The sequence below is a fragment of the Gopherus flavomarginatus genome, chromosome 4 (assembly GCF_025201925.1).
Source record: "Gopherus flavomarginatus isolate rGopFla2 chromosome 4, rGopFla2.mat.asm, whole genome shotgun sequence".
In the NCBI taxonomy this organism is placed as follows: Eukaryota; Metazoa; Chordata; order Testudines; family Testudinidae; genus Gopherus; species Gopherus flavomarginatus.
Genome location: NC_066620.1, coordinates 72,508,955 through 72,529,034, shown reverse-complemented (window position 1 = coordinate 72,529,034; position 20,080 = coordinate 72,508,955). Strand labels below are relative to the sequence as shown.

Here is a 20,080-nt window from a genome sequence, read left to right as displayed (position 1 = left end):
CTCATGTCTGCTCCGCGTCCTCCCCAAGCACGCAAACCTGCTCTAATTCTTCTCCCAGGCTTGCAGCACCAAACTGCTGATTGGTGCTGCAAGCCTGGGAGGCAGGAGAAGTGGAGCAGCAACCCTGTGCTCAGGGAGGAACCGCTGTAAAAAAAAAAATTGAGGGCACCGCTTTTTGGCACCCCCAAATCTTGGCGCCCTAGGCAACCTCCTAGTTTGCCTTAATGGTAGCACCGGCCCTGCATATACTCCCTTCTCAGTAAAATGTAGCTCAATAGCCTACAATCTTCTGCTTGAGTTCAACTTCCAGCCCTTCCTCAACATAGCCTTCAATATTATGATATGCTGCTGACCTGCTTGAGAACTTGAGCAGGAGTAGATGGAGTTGCTCTCAAGTAGCTCCATTCCTTTCTTTGGAAGAAGGTCCAGAGAGAGCATTGGGGAATTGTTCATTGGCTCAGAGGGATCTCTCTTGGGAGCCACTAGGAGAGTTTGTAATTAAGTATGGATTAGTGTCTTCCATATGCTAATATTACTCAGTGGCTGTATATTTCAATCTTTTCAGACGTTGCTGGTGTGATTGTAATAATGATCTGGCCATAGCTGAGGGCTCATAGACCAAACTAGTATTGAACTTACAGAGTAGAGAAGCAACCAGAACAAACTGTATTTGAACATTTTTTTAACATAACAAGTGATTATTTCCCTCTTGCTCAATTATGTCTGTCATTCCCTGCTGCATTCCTTCCACATCTACACATACTGTTAAAGTCCCTTCGTTGCCCCCAATCTGCCAGCAAGGTACAAGGCAATAGCCATGGTCTCTTCTCCCATCAGAAGGGGAAGGAGAAAGTTGCCCTTGGTTGTTGTTCTCTGGTGGGCTTGGCTGTATCTCTACTAAGCCTGCCATTTGTGATACCCACCTGACCTTTCTTGCCTCTCGTCTTTGAGTATAGGGCTCACAGGCCCCCTGTTTTCCACAAAATGTGTCAATAGCTCAGTCCAACTGTGATTGCAGCTCCAGGTGCTGAAGATAGACAATTACTATATATAAATCACACACTGCTGCTAGAAACCTTGTCCTTCATCAAGGTTCTCAAGCAAATGCCTAACTTTAAGCATGTGAGTAGTTCCACTAGAGTGATTGAGGCATAAAATTAAGAATATGCTTATAATGTTTAGATACAGATTTCTGCTGTTTGAACTAATGGAAAAGTCCCTTAGCTACTACTAGTAAGTCCCATATTCTCTGTCTGAGTCAACTGCTAAAGAGAAACTTGATTATCTACATAAATTCAGTACATTACAAAGGGATCTAAATCTTATTAGGGGCACATGGAGGGGGGGGGGGGAAGCCCTGCTAAATGTAAGCTTTCAGCATTTTATTGTCTCTTTAGCATAAAAGGGGGACATTAATATACAATAGCTTCTAGTGTAGGCATTGGGATTTTAAGCTATGATGATATTTTAAACACTATTTTAAAGCAATGATGTTAGTATTGCTTTCCTGGAATTAATTTGATTGTTATTCTTTATGCCTTATGCTTTTTATTGTACTGTCTCCTATTATTTGTTACCCATAGACTTTACATCTGTTTCTTCTAAATCAGTGATACAGGACTGAAAAGCTTTCTTTAATTACAGAAATAACTTGCTGCCAAAATAAAAACAACTTTATATTGGTGTGAAAAGCTTGCTTTCTGTTAATGTTATATAAGGTTAAATTTAATATTTTGCCTCTCATACGTACTGATTTGTCTCCTATATCTGTTTGTCTCAGTAGGCCCAATCCTGCCACTCCAACTGGTATTCAGTAGTACTGCTTCTAAGAGTAAGCCTTACTTTTAGGACTATGTCTTGCTGAATTGGACCCTTTCTCCAGTCCCAGGAGGATGGAAAAGGAGGAAAGAAATATACCCAATTCAGTGCCAGGTTTACAATGGCACCAGTGGCTCCATGGAACTGAGCCCATGCTCAGAAGGGGCCCTGGCCTACTCCACTTGCACCGTGCCCCGAGACCCTGCTCCTCCCCCTGCCTACCACTTGCTCCTCTCAGCCTGCCCCCTGCCTGGCCGAGGACTCCTCTATGCCCCTTGGCCCCACCGCCCCTGCTCCTCTCTGCCCCCTGGCAGGACCCCAGTGCATCTTTGGCTCCAGGCCTATAGGGCCCCACCTTTCTCTCGGGAGCTGAGTCACCTAGGACTGGTGCAGAAGCCTGGTCAGTCTCAGCCGAGGGGGGACAGTGTGGGTGGCTTGTCTGGGCTCCTCCAAGCAAGTGCTTCTTGAGGAATCTGGCTGGGGCAGACCTTAGCCTGGCTGATCACACCACTCCTGAAGGGACAGAGGGATTCATGGCCCCCGGCTGCACTGCTGGCTCAGCCCAGCAGACACAGTCATCTCCCAGCAGGGCTAGTAAGTGCAGCCGGGAGACAGGGCATGGGGGAGTGGGTCTCTGGGGTGTCCGTGGGGGTGCTGGGCTGTGAAGGGGCAGGGAAGATCTGTGTGTGTTGGGGCAATAGGGAGGGAGGGTTGTGGGGGGGTGCTGGACAGTTGTGGTGGGGCTCTGGGCAGGGAAATACTAGGCAGGGGTGGTGGTGTGCAGGGCATTGTGTATTTCTGGGGGACATCTGGGGGGTGCTGGGCATAGTGGGTCTAGGGGGGCTCTGGACATAGGGAGTTGGGGAATGTTGGGCAGGGGGCTCTGTGGCATGGCATGGGCCACCCCCCCAGGGGAAGGGGCATGCTGGCAGCACAGGGCCACTGTGCATCTGGCAACTGCTGGTTTGTAAATAGTGCCCTCACACTGAGCTGGGCCTACTCTGCCATGCCATGCCCCTGGCTGGGCCCTCAGTCTGGGGACTGACCTCCCTGCGCCATGCTCCATTGCCTCAATGGGGGCTCACAAATATGTTTGGCACCAGGCCCCTAAAAGGTTAATCTGGCCCTGATCCGATTGGGTGGGGTTTGCATGTGGAGAACAACATGAGATATTTTGTTCTCAAGAAAAAAAAATGGGAGGAGTACCAGGTTTTTTACTCCACCCTTCAGATCTGTCCATTTAAAGGCACTTGTTCTAACACTGCAGTTTCACTCAAGGGCAACAAACATGGCAAAACAACAGAACAAATTAGCTGATGAAATAGAGAAAGTGTTGGAGAAGTCTAAAGGGTTTTCCCTTAAGGATCTGCTGTTTTTCTATCAGGGAACCCCATACCCTGTCACTGTATGCAGTGCAGAGACATTCCAGGCCCTGGAAAACTTAGAAGCCAGAAGAGATGATATGGTGTTGGTGTCTTACCCCAAATGCGGTGAATACAGTCAATGTTATTACTTGCTACAGTGTAAAATATAAAATGTCATAAATAACCACATGGTGTAATAAGAGGGAAAATAACATCTATTGCAGGTTTTAGTTCTGCAAAAGTTTTGTAGGGATTTTAAATTGGGCGTTGCTGATACAAACAGAGACTATAATGTTTTATCCTGTGTCATTTTAATTGTGCATTGTATTGGATTGTTTCTTTTCAGTATAGTTTGCCTTTCTGCCAGGATATCTTTCTTTAATTATTCCGTACTGCAGGTGGCTGCATACTAGAGAAGATGCTGTACATGAAAGCAAATTCTGCTCATTTGATACCCTTCATTTGAAAAGATGGGTGTAGCCTACTGTGCAATAAAGTTAAATGTAACAAAAAAAGAATAATTGTTACTAATTATGATGGAAAAGTGACAGGACGTATTGGCTATTTTTGCAGAAGTTTAAGCTTTTCTTTAATATTCTTAAATTTCAGGTTGTTTTTGCCAGATCTGATATGATTTTCCTAGTGACTTAGAAAACAGTCCAGACCAGAATATAGTACACCAACAGTCTATGCTCCTTTTTCTTGTGGACTGTGGAGAGAAACATTTTGAGACTGAAGCAATGGGGGTTTATGGTTTTAGGAGATATGGATGTAAGAGAGGCTCTCTACCTTACCAAGTGGTCTGCAGAGGAGAACCTGTGCAACTGTATTTGATCTTTTGTTGAGAAACCTGTTACAGGATTCATAGACTTTAGGGTCAGAAGGGACCAATATGATCATCTAGTCTGACCTCCTGCACAAAGCAGGTCACAGAATCCTACCCATCCACTTCTATAACAAAGTATGAATGAATAAATGATGTAATCCAGTTGGGGCCCAATCAGACCTTACTGCAGGTCTAATTGTGAGATATGCTGATCACCCATGGGAGTTTTGCCTTAGTAAGGACTTAAGAAATCGGCTTGCAGTGGTTAAAGTAAATATCTCAACCATGGAGAGACAGAAAGCCAAAGCAGTGGAAATAGGACAAATACAAAATGAGAGGTGAGCTGAAAATGTGGATCTGATTAGGAATATCCCATAATTTAGGGATTTTGAGGATCGTAGGTTTTTTGTCTGGCCCAATATGAGGATGAGGGCTATTTAAATAGTTTGGTTTAGATTTCAAACACCACTATAGTTTGGAGATATTTAGAAATTTAGTTAGTTTAATGAGCCACACCTGACTCTATACCTTTGTCTGTGCTGGGGGGATTTTTTTTAAAATTCCCCACTATTGCTAATACTAATGCATCTTGTGATAAATCAGTGATGGGAAATTTTAACAAGGGTCAAGACATTGCTAATAAGTTCAGAGGAATGAATCTGGAGCTCCATCTAACAGAGTGGGGCAGCTGGAGAATTTTGAAACTCTGCAACAGGCTTACATCAATGAAAAGGCATTTGTTAAGGGTTACACTGAACACAGGAGAAAGGAACAGAAAATATTATATATGTCTAATGTGGTGGAGTAACCCATTACCAGCAAAACCTTTTTTTTTTTTTTTCCAATTTCCTGTCATTTGAGTGCTTAATCTCACAATTTTAACTAGCATTAAATGGAACTTTTGCATTTAATTTGCCCAGTTTTATAAAGGAAAAAATGGAGAGGATGGGGCTGTGTGTAAATAACTAAAAGGAACACAGGAAATTAGGTGGTGCAATTTAAAACTCTATCTTTGAGGTGCTGAGCTCCATTGATTCCCACTGGTATAATAAGCAGAACAGGTGCTTAGTCCCTTGCAGGACTGAGCCTAAAGATCCACAGGTCAGCTCTGTAGGGCTAAACATTTGTTTACAGGTATCTTTACCACACAAACAAATAAAGTTTAGCTATTTGGTAACACTATAAAAACAGGTGTCTGATTTTCCCTAGCCAGTTTCTCAAATATGTCTGATATTGAGCCCAATTTTGGAAGGAACTGACTGTCCCATTCCCAGTGCTGAGCACCCACAACTCCCATTGACTTTACTGGGAATTTTGTATGGTCAGCACCTCAGAGGATTAGGCCTGATGGAAATTCTCACATATGAATCCAAACTTATCTTCATCTTCCAAAGTCTTACTGTTGTCATATTTCTGGTTATTTATTCAGGATCATGAAAGTTAAACTACAGAAAATCTCACTGTGTGAAATGCTTCCCACATCTTGGGTCCCCACAATAGAAGAGAAAACGTTAACTGATGTGGAAAATCTTTATGCCGTGTGGGGTGAAGGAAAACTTAGGGTCAGAAGGCAATACTCTCTGCTGTTAACCCAGACCTTTGAGGGGTCGTAAGGAAACTAGAAACTTGGTATTTCAGGCCTATCAAGTAACATCCTTAAGAATGTAACTTTTATTTGTGCATTGATGGTATGTAATGAGCAAGTGAGGGCATAGAATTGTAGAGAGTGCTGTTGCTGACTCTAGTCTGCATTTAAATAAGGAGAAGAATATAACTTTATGAAGAAACAATAATAATAATTGGCACTTCTACTATCTGGGAATCTCAAGGCGCTTTACAAAGATAGGGTGAATTCACCCCAGGACAGAGTGCCAGTGCAAGGCCAGTGGATCACTTGAGACCTAGTGCCTGGTCCTCATTTGGCTCCCAGTGCTTAAGTAGGATTTAAGTGGTGCATACGCCTTGTACAAGGGTGAATTTCACCCATTCAGGAATTTAGCCTCACAACACTTGTTAAGTAGGGAAGTACAGTTAACCCTCTCTTACAGAAAATCACACTGAGGCAGAGATTCTTATTTATAAAGCAGCACAGGCATGCATGGTGCTTTAGCGGTGAATACAAAGACAAGAGCTCAACCCCAGAGAGCTAACAATGTAAAGCTAAATATGAAAACACAAGAGACTGAAGAGTGAGGAAGCTGGGGAGAAGAAGGATAACATCCTTTCAGGCCACAGCTTTCCACAGAAAGCATGAGGTTAAAACTATTTGCATCATGCATTTTTTGTTTCTGGCATGCACAGGGGGATTTCTCAGTGCACAGGAAATTATGGCTCAGACAACTCTGCAGCACCATCTCCATGGACCCTGAGGAAAACCTTCCATGGGGATCTCCACAAGGACCAGGGAGATGATGCTATGGACCAAGGACACACATTGTTGTCATCCATCCTTGCTACCCCTCTATGGCAAACAGCAGCAAATCATGCTGGTTACCTTAGAGAAGAGTACTCATGGAAACCTCTGAAGAGGTAACTCCAAGGAGCAGAAACAGGTGGGGAGTGACCTAACAATACAGTTCCATTGGAGCAACCCTATCAGGTAGCCAGAGAGGTGATGGGACAGCGGGCTCCAGGCCCAGTGTAGAGATGGATTTGGACAATCCATGAGCGTAGTATTGCTTGTTTATTTCTTAATAGGGGGTGATAGACACCCTCTCCCTGACAGAATGATCTGAGGCTCTCGGTGAGCTTCCTGCAAGTTATTGCAGGAAAGGAGCTGTGTTCCCCTTGTTTTTACTCTATTTTTAAAAAGTATTTCTAAAATATACAAATACATCAATGGCTAATTTCTGTTCCTATTCCACACATAACTAGGTCTCAGTAAGTTTGACCCTTACGGGATCTGAGCAGAATAAAGCCCAAAGTGCAGGCTGTCAAGTAGCAGTTTAGGATTTTGTTTTGTTTTTAAGATTTTATTGTATTTAGTCCCTTGAGAATTTCAGTAGAATAATTTTCACATTGACAAATTGATATTATACTGTGTTAAGCGGTGTAATGAGAAGGTTCTGAGATTTTTGATAATCTTCTGATCCATTGTATTTTTCTGTTTGCCCAGGTGCAAATTGGCTTATCCAGCTCTTAAATGATTTGATATTTACAACTTCCCAGACTAAACATATAAACACGGAACTGCCATTTATTGAATGTGGAGACCCAGAAAAATATCAGGTTAGTATGAAATAACTACTGAAACAATTAAAGTCTGGTCTCTCTCTCTCTCTCTCTCTCTCTCTCTCATGCCTACACATACAAGTTATTGAAATAAGCCCATGCATGCTAGATTACTTTTTCTCCTGAAGAAAAACCCTGGATAACTACTGCACTTTGATTAGCATGAGAATGTGCTATTCCACATGTGCCAACATTTCACATTGTGGTTGCACCCACATAGCAAAACTGTTCTCCCTTATTGTTTTATTTATATTTAAAGAGGATGAAACAGTTTCCATCTCCAAGGATTTTGGCAACACACCTCCATTATGATAATCTCCCCAAGTCTATCTTCAAGAATAAAGCCAAGGTGAGCTTCCTGTCTGTCAATATGCACTTGTATAATATTTGCACAGCATCTTAGAGCCCAGATCCCTCACTAGGGTCAGAATCCAAGGTGGTGGTAGTGAAGTGAAGGTGACTCTAAACCACTTTTACAGTCCTGTCCTGGAGCCAGGTTAATACCTGGTGTAACATAGAGCAGCGTTAGGGTTGTTCTAATTGACATCAGCAGGAACAGCCCTCTAGAGGCTGTTCCAGTAGCCATGAATCACTGGAGTGCAGTGCTTTACAGCTACCCTCTGTCCTTTGTGCTAGAACAGTGGTCCCCAAGCTCTTTCATCTGGCGAGTGCCAAACAAAGAACCGTGGCTGCGGTCGAGCATCTGCCGAAATGCCGCCGAATGATCAACCGCCAGCCAGGATGCAGGCACATTTAGATGCCCATGCGGGCACCATGGCGTCCGCGGGCACTGCATTGGGGACCCCTCTGCTAGAATTCCCAATGCAAAAGGACAAACAGTTGAAGCCTTAACTTATTACAAACCAACAACATTGTATCTCTGGGCAGTAATAGATGTTTTCAATTAAGGAGAGGACAGAAAACCAAGAAGTAGAAGGGGGAGGTGATCAAAGGGAGATGATGATGATTGTAACTGTTTTGCTGTTGATCTTTTGTTAAGTTTTTCTAATCTGTACACATCCCATGTGATCAAAAATGCTTACAGGAACTATCCAAAAAAGTTGACATAATGGTTGCCATAACATAGAAAATGGGAACAAAAGGGGATAACACAGCTACAGTTTCCAGAGGGAGAAAGCAATAGTGCTTTGCACAGTAACAGGCTGTAACCTGCAGTGGAAATTTCACCAGGTCTAAGGTAACAGTAGGGAGCAATGCCCCATGGACAGGGAAGGATATTAATGATAGTAATATAGGCTTTTTCATTCTTTCATTTTTATGATTCTTTGACCACAAGATCAAGCTTTAAAAGTGGCCAGAGACTTTACTGTGGCCATCATTTTGAGCTTGCTTTTCATGTCTGACATATAAATGAAAATATTTAATAGCTACAGCACATTACTGGTTACAGAATGTTTGGTTGTACTTTCACTGTAGTTATCCCAGGAAATAAAAGATCTAAAACTTGCTAACCTCTTCCTCCCACTCCAGATACTAGTGTTGTTTCGAAATCCTAAAGATACAGCTGCATCGTTTTTCCATTTTTATAACAACGCCACAGAGGTCCCCAGTTATAACTCCTGGGATGAGTTCTTCTCAGAGTTCATGAGTGGAAAAGGTACAATCACTATTTTCAAATGAATCTGAAAGATTAAGCAGCAATGTTTTAAATAAATTAAATAGGGGCAATATGAAAACAGCTGTGTAATGCTAAAATTAATTGATCATTATTGTTCATGATAAGATGCAATTGAACTCCAGAATGTGAGGAAAGTTCTAAGATAGCGTTGCTTTCTGAGCATGATGTTGTCCCTGGAGTCATGAACTTGCATAGTAGTTTAATGTCTTGGGCAAAACCCTCTGCCAACTAGGGCCAGCTTCAAGCAAGATGTGATCAGAATCAAAAGTGCTAGTGAAGGCAGTTCAGTTTCTGCATCTGGGACCAAACCAAAATCCCAGTTCTAAGCATTTCCTAGATCTAGCTAGAGATCTGGACTTGACTGCTCAGAATGATCCCTAATAACAGCATATGTACTTATGGAAGCTAAAACAATGGTATAGATAGAGGAGTTCATGCTTCAGGACATAAACCTCTTGCCTACAGGAGTCAGAGAGAAATCTCGCCTTTTCCATTGTACAACACTGCACAACTGGAGAGGTGTTCTGTTATGGTTTTCTGCACTGGTATAACCTGAAGGCAGCAGAAAGTGATTCTTAGTTAGAAATAAAAGCATAATTATTGAACATACAGGCTGAAGCTTGTTTTCTATCTCCTTTTCAGTCAGCTGGGGTTCCTATTTTGACCATGCAGTTACCTGGAACAAACACACTGAGGATGAAAATGTTATGATCATAACATATGAAGACCTGAAAGAGGTAAAGCTTTTGCTACTTGCAGGCAAGACTTAGCTGATCCTGCTCCTACTCAAATCAATGGCAAAGCTCCTAGTGACTTCAATGAGATATAATGGAACCCAAAACATCTTATAGCAATAAGTTGCGCATGGATGCAAAGTGCTACAGATTTGTATCAAGGTGATGTAAAATGCACTGTGTGTGAAAGTACTATTAATGCATCAAGATCACACACCTGTCAAACAGGGAACTCCATTTTTCAGAGCAAGCATATTATGTTACCCCTTTCGCTACATTGCTTTCAGAACCTGGCTTCTGGAGTGAAGCAAATAGCTGAATTCTTCGGATTCTCTCCAACGGCAGAGCAAATTCAGTTTATTGCAGACAGGGGAAGCTTCCAAGCAATGAGAGAGAAATCCCAGGAGATCTATGGCTCAGTTGGTCCGATTCTCTTCCGTAAAGGTAAATTTGTGTCAAAAAAAATTCCAAGGATTGTCAATGGTTATATTTCATTTAATTTTGGCAGGAATCTGGAACAGGAGGCAATCAACCTTTCTTCCTTTCTAGTTATCTAGGTTAGAAATGGTTTGAGAAACACAGATGGTACTTTCAGAAAATCACCTGATTTTTCCTCATGGGTCAAAATCAATAAATAGACCACTTTGATTACCCTGTTTCTTTAAAGAATAGCACAGCTGGTACTCTGTTCAGCCTTCTCCAGCTCCCATTACAGTGATGGAAAGATTCCCACTGACTTCTGTGGGAGCTGGAACGGGTTCTAAAACTAGATTTAGGCCATTAAATCTCTATAGAATTTTCTTCTTGAGTTTTAGGCAACTACTGGGATTAATTATGGTCCTGAATCAAAATCTTGGATTTAAGCAATCTATAGGTTGACAACTATCTTTGGAATGGGCCAGACTGAAGTCCCAGATCCATACATCCTTAGATTTAGGAGTATTCAAAATCTGGATCCAAATTTTGCAAGTGGGGACAATCTGTTCTTGCAGTTGAGTCATACTTATGAACTCTTTGGGCCTTTGCACTGCACCTTTTATAGTCTTTTTTACACCTGTGCAAAAACAACCAAAACGGAACAAAAGCATTATACCCGCTCTTTATACTCACCTTGTAGTGGTGTAAATGACTATACAAGGTGCAGGCAATCATGGTTCAGGCCCTGAATGCACTTTTCCTCTTCTGAACAGATGTTTGTTTATGGCACATAAACATGCATTGTCCCCAAATATCATAATAAAGGAATCTGAGATTCTTCTTTTAAATCAGTCTCTACATTCATCATAGTCAACAGTATCCTTTTTCTTACTTTTGTTTGTTCCAGGTGCTGTTGGAGATTGGAAGAACCTTTTTACTGAAGCTCAAAGCCAGGAAATGGATGCTAAATTTAAAGAGTGTTTAGGGGGAACCAAGCTGGAAGCAAATCTGAAATATGATGTGCACTGCAAGGCCTGAGAATGGTTACAGAAAAGTCTCACTTCGATATGAGCTTTTTAATTTTTTTATATATACTCTAAAAGGAATACTTTAAATCAGGATGTATATCTCAGTTGTAATTTTGTAGCTTGTTAGTGTAAGATTACAGTTCTGCTAAGTTTGGTTCTATCCTATCATTAGCAGGCAGGCTTCAGTTCGGTAAATCACTTTAGCACATGTTTAATTTTAAGCACCTGCTTAAATCCCAGTGTAGTCAGTGGGATTACTCATAAATTAAACAAGAGCTTAAGTGTTTTGCTGACCAGAGATAAGATTACTTGCTTTAAATTAAATTATGCTTACATGGTTTGCAGAATGGAAGCTTGAATGAAGAAGTGTTATCTATCCATGTGTAGGTTGAAATTTTTATGTAATCAAGTTAAGAGAGACGTCAGTGGCACTGCCCAAAAATTCTGTTCACTCTTTCTGCTAAATTGGGAAGTATTATGCAAAGACTATTGAAGGCAGAGAAATAATGAAAAGGGTACTAGAGTGCTGAGCGGAAATTAATATAATAGATGTAAATTGGAACAAAGGCATTTAGTGGGAGCAAGATACTTGGAAAGCAGTGATGGAAAAGAGACCTAAGGGTGATTGTGGACTGCTAGTGAGACATGAGTTTGTAGTATGACATTGGCAACAAAAAAGCCAATTCAATTTTGGGATGCAAATCCAAAGGTTTTGTATCATGGACCAGGGATGTGACATGCCTTTGGTGTGTGACAGTGGGGAGATTCCACCAGGAATACTCCTGGTATCTAGGTGTCCTAAAATACAGAAAAACTTAACCAAACTGGGGAAAATTCATGGAAACGTGACATAAGTGATTAGGTATTTATAAGGAATGAAATAGTGTAACTATGCACTGTGGATGGTTGTATCTCCATTATTATACTAGAACAGAAAGAGTGGAATTGATCAGAGTGCTGAAATAGCTAGGAATAATGAGATGAACACGAGGAAAGAAATGTTTAGCGTGCATATCAGAAAACATATCCAGAACCCTAACTGTGGAAGTGTCCCAACGGGTTTCTACAGCTTCTCATTGCATGTGTGATTTTAAAACTAGATTGGAGAAAGCACTTGACCATGTTCTATAAAGAACAATTCTACAGAGGCAGTGGGGTGGACTAGACCTGCTAGGCTTTTTCCATCTCGGATTTCTATAGCTCAAGGAGTTCTCAGTCCATGCTCACTGATGAAAATGAGCTATGTTTCTAATATTATTAAAATGTACTTTGGGCTAGATTGTGCTTTTAGACACATCCCCTCAAGAGTCGTCCCGCCAAAGCACAATTCCTCCCTGCTTCACTTTTGCTCCAGGTAAGGAATAAGTTACATCAGCCCTTGAAAGGGTGTAGTTTACTTCTCCCTCTTGCACTAAGCCAGCTATTCCGTGATGTGGGAGGAGGGGTAAAGGGTAGAGCTAAGACACTATCCCCTTGCTGTCCACTTTCTTGAAGCAGAAAGTATCTGAGAGCAGGGTCTGAGCTCCACAACAAACCCAGACCCAAAATCTAGCTAGGCTGGAGGCCTTACTTGCTCAAGTGAGTAAGACAAGGGCATTAATGTTGATTAACTGCATAGTACGCTACAGGCCTTTAAATGTAAATGTATATTAAAGGTAATATATGCACAGTTGGTTTGGAAACTATCAATTCCATGTGATTCCATTGTGATTCCATTGAGTTCAACGGGAGTACTTGGATGAGTAAGGACTGTAGGGTCTGTCCCTGTTTTTTAAACTCCTTTTAGCTGCAGTGTGCTGTTTTTGGTAGAATTCTGTGTAGAATGCAATAAAGTAAGTACTAGCATTATTCAAAGCTGATTAAGTCATTGGAAAACTATTCATCATGTTAAATTGATTTTTCCAAGAGCTTTGTTTAAAGCATTCTGTATAAATGAATCCTTTCTAACTGCCTGCCATTGTTTCTGGAGAAAGAATGGATGTTGCAGACCAGAGGAGTTAACTGGACTTGCTGGTCTGTTTCCCTGCCCCTAGATAGATACCTGGAGAATGACTGGCAGGTGGAGCTCACCTCATTTTTTTGCTGTCTTGTTTTTATCTTGTTTCCTTTCTCACTTTCCTTTTTGATGGTGTCTGCCAGCTTTTGTCCCAGAAATAATCGTTGCGAGTGAGATAAATGGCCTGACAGAAGGAGTGTTTGCTCCAACTAAATTGAGAAAAGGAATGTCCTTGCACTTTCAACCTCCCTCACCACGTAAAAGAACTGAGGCTTTACTACAAATGCTGTGTTCAGACAGCATGAACACACACTGGCACCCAAATACTGTAAGTCAGCACAACAGAGTCATAAAGGTCCAGTGTTTGGCTACCCTCTCTAAGGTATTTTAGTGACAGCTGAATAGTTAAGACACTTTAGCCTCAGTATGTAGTTAGAAGGTGTCCTGCTATTTCCTTATCAAGTCACCCTAAAAATGTGGTTTGTTTTTTTTTCTGGTCTGTTCCCCATTTTATTTTCTTACCCTGTAGCAGCCATGTTCACTTCAGTAGGGAAAGCTGTCTGCAGTTCACTAAAAGATCAAAAACCCTAAGCAGTTGGGTTTTTAACATCTTTTGTTTATCCCATGAGCCTGCTCTAAATGCTGGTAGAAGAAAATAAACAATAGACATGCCAAATAAATGTGGCACTACCAGGGAGGGAGGTGAGGGCTGTGTATCTAGCTGATTTTGTTTGAAGAGTATAGGCTGCGGGTGGGAGGGGAGTGGGGCAGGTTAAAGTGAAACATTCCAACACAATTCAAACTGACACAGCTTGTTACCTTTAAGATTCAAATGTAGGTGAAAACAACATGATTTCTCAGGATTAAACGTGCCTCTCCTAATCCATAGAATATATTCATGTGATCTTTTAGACAGCAGGTTGTTTAACCTAGAGCTGTTTAAGTATTTGAGGAACTAGGCTATAGGTGCTATACTCTATATATGCTCACCCCCCCCCCCCCATGAGCCATCTGCTGGAATTTAAAAAACAAACAAACAAACCAAGTTCAAGATGCTGATGTAGAGGCATCCCTCTACTAAGAGAAAATAAAAGAAAACCGAAACGATTGATTGGGGTGACTCTGGTGGTTTCATTCAGCTTCAATAAGCAGGTATACAGTTGAAAACTAGCCAGTGGTCTCATTGACTCAGATGTTTTAATGTCAATAGACTTGCTCGCTGACTACCAGTTACTTGCTTGTGGGTGTCAAATCTGAGATGACTTCTACCACTCAGTGGCCCTCCAGGAGGGAGGAGGAAGCACAAGCCTCTTGATCAGACCTGCTGGTATTAGGGTGACCAGACAGCAAATGTGAAAAATCAGGATGGGGGTGGAGGGTAATAGGAGCCTATATAAGAAAAAGACCCAAAAATCAAGACTGTCCCTATAAAAGCGGGACATCTGGTCACCCTAGCTGGTATTGCATGGCCAGCAGCCAACAGTGGCAGCAACAGCCACGACAGCAGCTATTTCAGGCAAGCAAACAAAGGCTTCTTTCTTTCCTTTAGTTTTTAAAGATGGTGGTTTTATGTCTGGTTCCTCCCCCTTGGAACTCTTCCACTGGCAAACTAGAATGAGGCACTCTCCTTCTGAGGCCATGGGCATCACCTAATGGGGTCTGACTAGATCACCTTTATCTAAACAAAGAACCTTCCTATTTCACTAATGTTGGGCTCAGAAAGTCCACAAATCCAAAATGATATCCAGTCATAGTCAGCTGTTCCACAGGCATTTGAGGTCATGTGTCAGTCCACAGGCATGTGAACCATCGTACAAAAGACCTGACTCAAAATTAATTAAAAAATGCAAAGCTAGTGTAGTCATCAGCAGGCAGGGTTGAACCTGCGGCCTCTGGAGCTTAGTGCATGAGCCTCTACTGCGTGAGCTAAAAGCCAGCTGTAGAGCAGGGGTGGCCAACCTGAGCCTGAGAAGGAGCCAGAATTTACCAATGTACATTGCCAAAGAGCCATGGTAATACGTCAGCAGCCCCCACATCAACTTTCCCCCACCCCACTCCCAGTGCCTCCCACCCTCTGGCATCCCCGGTCATCAGTGCCTCCACCCTGCCCCCAATCAGCTGTTTCGTGGCATGCAGGAGGCTCTGGGGGGGAGAGGGAGGAGCAAGGGCACGGCAGGCTCAGGGGAGGGGCAGGAAGGGATGGAGTGGGGGCAGGGCCTCTGGCAGAGCTAGGGCTTGAGCAGTGAGCACCCTCCAGCACACTGAAAGTTGGTGCCTGTAGCTCCAGCCCTGGAGTCAGTGCCTGTACAAGGAGCCGCATATTAACTTCTGAAGAGCCACAGGTTGGCCACTCCTGCTATAAAGCAAACTCATTAATCAATCTGTCTCTCTCTAAGTGGTCTCGGTGCCACTAGATGGACAGAACACCGCACCCAGGAGGGGCATGGGTTACACTAGAAAAAAAATAAGAACTGAAATCCTAGGAAAACGCCAATCACACATTCTCTCAGCCATGCACAGGGAAGGATAGTTCCTCTTCTACTGACAGTTGCTTATAATTCCCCCTTTATATTTTGACACTCAGCAGCTCAACTTTGAAAAGCATTTTTGATACACATCTGTTGGGAAAGGTTAGACTTTTTGACTCAGGATGAATAAAAGCCTTTTTCTCCTCTGAGCACAGTTCTGGGGCTGAGTTTTTATGTATAGGTTTATCTGCCTCACATGTATCAATCCATCAATAGTCTGCTGTTGTGTCTATTTACTATGTCGCTGTCTCTAATAAGCAGTAGATAGTGCTCTATTAGTCCTGTTCCTTCCATCTTATCTTTCATGAGCTCAGTAACAGTCGAAAAGCAGTAAAATATTTTAAAATGCTCGTGGAAATGACAGAAATCCTGGAAAAGGGAAATAATAGTGTAAATCTTCTATAAGAAAGATGGTTCCCTGTGTGTATTCAAGATATCAATAACCTCTGACTGAAAAGGAAGAGAATTATAGTACCAAAGTGTAATAAAGGTAAAATGCGATCAAAGCCGACTGAAATGAGCTCAATTTTCTCATTTACAATATCCAAGCATTTCATATAGCACCATTTTGCAGGGCATTAATGAGAAGTATAATTAATGTTGGATTACAATAGAAGTGCCATAAAAGCACAAGGTACATATGACATCCACAGAAACATTAAATACATTCTTTGCCAGGATAGCCTGGCAATTAGAATGGATGCCAAATGGATTTATAATGAAGGGGGACTTGAAATATAGTCATGCCCATTACATTACCATACCAATTATCTACAATTGTATTCACTTTAATGGTGGTTCTTTGGGAAGAATACTATCACCTTATTCTGAATGTTTGGCTAAAAAGCTCTTCGCAGAATTCGGCACCCTTCTAGTCTACCCTTACTGTAACACGGAGCTGAGCAACATATTGAGACGTTGAAACGAAATTGGTTTATGTTTATTATGAATGTTACTAGCTCTGGATCTACGTAGAGAGGAAGTGAGAAGAAAACATAGTGAGTGACAGCACATTATGTCAATTAAATGTTTGAGTGCGTTATTGAAATGTTCAGATAAAATGCTATTTATTTATGGCAGGGGTTCTCAAACTGGGGGTTGGGACCCCTCAGGGGGTCGTGAGGTTATTACATAGGGGGTCATGAGTTGTCAACGTCCACCCCAAACCCCGCTTGCCTCCAGCATTTATAATGGTGTTAAATATATTAAAAAGTGTGTTTAATTTATTATGGGGGTGTCACACTCAGTGGCTTGCGATGTGAAAGGGTCGCCAGTAACAAAGTTTGAGACCCACTGATTTATGGTAAGAAACCTATTTGTTGTTAATTGCTACAGCACTTTCCTAACATTAATACATCTGGTAATTTCAGCTAATAGGCTCTAAAACAATGGATTTCAACCTGTGGTCTGCAGACTATGTCTAAGATTTCCAAAGGGGTCTGCAGTTCCATGTGAAATTTTTTAGGGGTCTGCAAATGAAAAAAAGGTTGACAACCACTGCCCCAAATTATTATATAACAATAAATGTCACATTTTAGGTCGTAACTAGTTATTTCTACCAAATAGAAACACTGTTTGCTTTAAGCCAAGGTTCCTGATACAGTGTGTACCATGTAGAAAGCCCCAAATACTGTGCTGTGCTTAAACTTGCAAATGTTCAGTTTGCCCTTGAATAGAAACTTCCTGAAGACAGTTCAGATTTGTTTTTACAACTCATTTTCTTTCAGCAAGATTGGCTGGAAGAACTTTATAGAGACTTAGCACTGAAAGATAGAAACTTGCTTATAGACTTTATAGAAAATATGGTGTAGTGGGGGAATGATAGGATGTTTTCAAGTTAGTGTCTTGGGAGTTTTATATTCTTGTGAAAATGAGAGTTTATTGACATTCTTATTGTGTTTCTTAGTGAGTCCCCTACTGTTTTGCTTTTAAAGCTGTCTTCTCTACCTTTAACTCATTAGTATTATATAACCCTTTTTCCAATTATAAAATGTATTACTTTACTTCATAAAGTGCAGTTTAATATAAACCAGGCCAACAAGTAAATAAGCCGTACTTTCACTATTGTATATTTCCAATATAACTAAAACCAAACTGTTCCCTTTTAGAGGGAAGATGACATGAGAGATCACCTTAGACATTACATACGTCAGCTGAAATAGTAAGAAAGAGAAATATATGAATCATATGGGTTATTTTCTTTCTGTTTCTTAATTTCTTTTGCCAAAGCACAGAGATTTATTTGAATCATTTCTGCAGACTGCCAGACCATGCTCTTTTCTCATTCTTCTGTCAGGTATTTGTGCTCTGTACAGCTTTCATTCCATTCTAATCTTCCAACACATTCCACTCCGTCCTTTGTAAAACCTGTTGGCATGGCAGTTTTCTGCTGATTGTTATTTATCTACAGAATAGGCTTATTTCCTCCTGGTGTGTTTCCAACAAACAACTGTGTTTTCCCCTCTTGTTCACACTGTGGTTATTGTGAATATTGAATATTTGAAACATTCAGATCGGTTATTTATTTAATTTCAAAATAAAAGACTTGAGATACCATAAATAGATTAGCTTTATGTCAGTTGTGATAATATAATGTATAGGAAAGTATAAAACCCACCTGTTGAGTAGAGCTGGTCTGATTCAGAGCAGGGACATGAACCTGAATTTTCTGCATTCCAGATGAATGTCCTAACTACCCAGGCTATTGGGTATTTTGGGGTAGGTTTCTCTGTCTCTTGTTTTTCATGAAAAACTTGAAAGTTCTTTGTTTCATTCTGATGTGGAATGGAAATTTAAAAGAAAATCTATTTTTTTTTGGTGGGATGGTCTGACAGGTGTATGAGACCCCAAGGCCTCCTGCTGGAGGCCTCATGATCCTACTATACCCTGTACCAGAAAAGAGCAGTGGAGGTGAGTTCTCCAAATAACCAATCAGGAAGAGACTGCAGGAAAGCAGCCAATCCAGGCCCAACAGGGCCATATAAAAAGAGCTGCAGTACCTGAGCAGAATCAGTTGCTGGGTGGAAGCAGAGGATCAAGAATGGTGTTCCTGGCTGGCAGAAGGAACTGTAGTACCATGGACAGAGCAGTTGCTGGCAGGGACCGGGGAGTAAGAAGGAGCTCCTGGCTGACTGCTGAGACTTGGTAGCTGAATGCTCTGAGGTAAGAGTGAAGTGTTCATGAGGGTGAAGAAGGGCTGTAGGGAAGTAGCCCAGGGAACAGTAGCAGGAGCAGCCGAGTTAAAGAGGATGCAGTAGCACATGGCTGCTACTTATAGGGTTCCTGAGCTGGGACCCAGAGTAGTGGTCATGTCAGGTTTCCCCCAACTGGCCACAGATGGACTGGCCTAAACCCAGAGAGGGGAGTCGAACTATCTCTGGGATAGGGAATGAAGACCTCAAAGAGGGTCAGTGATATTGGACTTTGATACACCCCCCAGAAAGGGACCTGAACTGTTTAAAGCAACAAAGAGTCCTGTGGCACCTTACAGACTAACAGACGGAGCATAAGCTTTCGTGGGCAGGGGCGGCTCTATGTTTTTTGCCGCCCCAAGCACGGCAGGCAGGCAGCTTTCGGCAGCGTGCCTGTGGGTGGTCCACTGGTCATGCAGATTTGGCGGCATGCCTGTGGGAGGTCGTCTGGTGCTGTGGCATCGGTGTCCTCGCTGCCAAATTGCTACTGAAGCTGTGTAACCGGCGGACCTCCTGCAGGTGTGCCGCCGAAAGCTGCCTGCAGGGCCGGCAGTACCATTTAGGCAGCTTAGGCAATCGCCTAGGGTGCAAGGATTCTTGAGGGGGCGGCATTTTGCCGGGGGGGGGGCGGCAGGCGGCTCCGGTTGACCTGCTGCACAGGGTCCTGTTGGTCCGCAGCTCCGGTGGAGCTGCCGAAGTCATGCCTGCGGACAGTCGGCTGCTCCCGCGGCTCCGGTGGACCTCCTGCAGGCATGCCTGTGGCAGCTCCACCGGAGCCACGGACCAACGGACCCTCTGCAGGAATGACTGCGTCAGCTCTACCAGAGCCGCGGGATCAGCGAGGGAGACGGTGAAATGGCTGTGCGCTAGGGCGCGAGAAACCCTGGTGCCGGTCCTGGCTGCCTGTCTGCCGTCCTCACAGTGACCAGCAGGCTGCCCCCATGGCTTGCCACCCCAGGCACACGCTTGCTGCACTGGTGCCTGGAGCTGCCCCTGTTCAAGCTTATGCTCCAATACGTCTGTTAGTCTATAAGGTGACACAGGACTCTTTGCTGCTTTTACAGATCCAGACTAACACGGCTACCCCTCTGATACGGAACTGTTTAGTGGCCTAGCTGGGGCCAGTAGGGCCAGAGAGGGTGAAGGCATTGGGTCCAGGGAGGAAGCTCTGGAGGTATGGCCCCAGGCCAGGGCCAGGACTGCTTAAAGACTCTGGGCCTATTTAAGGGACTGAGCCCAGGGAGGGCTGAAGCAAGAGATGTTCCAGTCATGGGGTACTGAGATAGACCCCTGTCAGACTATGTATCC

At 42.8% G+C, this 20,080-nt stretch overlaps 1 protein-coding gene across 1 annotated transcript; it reads left to right on the top strand.

Moving 5' to 3' along the window:
* The first annotated feature begins 3,106 nt into the window (after positions 1-3,106).
* LOC127049495 (sulfotransferase 6B1-like) lies at positions 3,107-12,891 on the top strand. The gene is made up of 7 exons (XM_050950325.1): positions 3,107-3,308; positions 7,124-7,236; positions 7,499-7,588; positions 8,731-8,857; positions 9,521-9,615; positions 9,900-10,056; positions 10,937-12,891. Exons 1-7 carry the CDS (start codon positions 3,107-3,109, stop codon positions 11,065-11,067), a joined length of 915 nt encoding a protein of 304 aa, XP_050806282.1. The 3' UTR covers positions 11,068-12,891.
* The last annotated feature ends 7,189 nt before the right edge of the window (positions 12,892-20,080 follow it).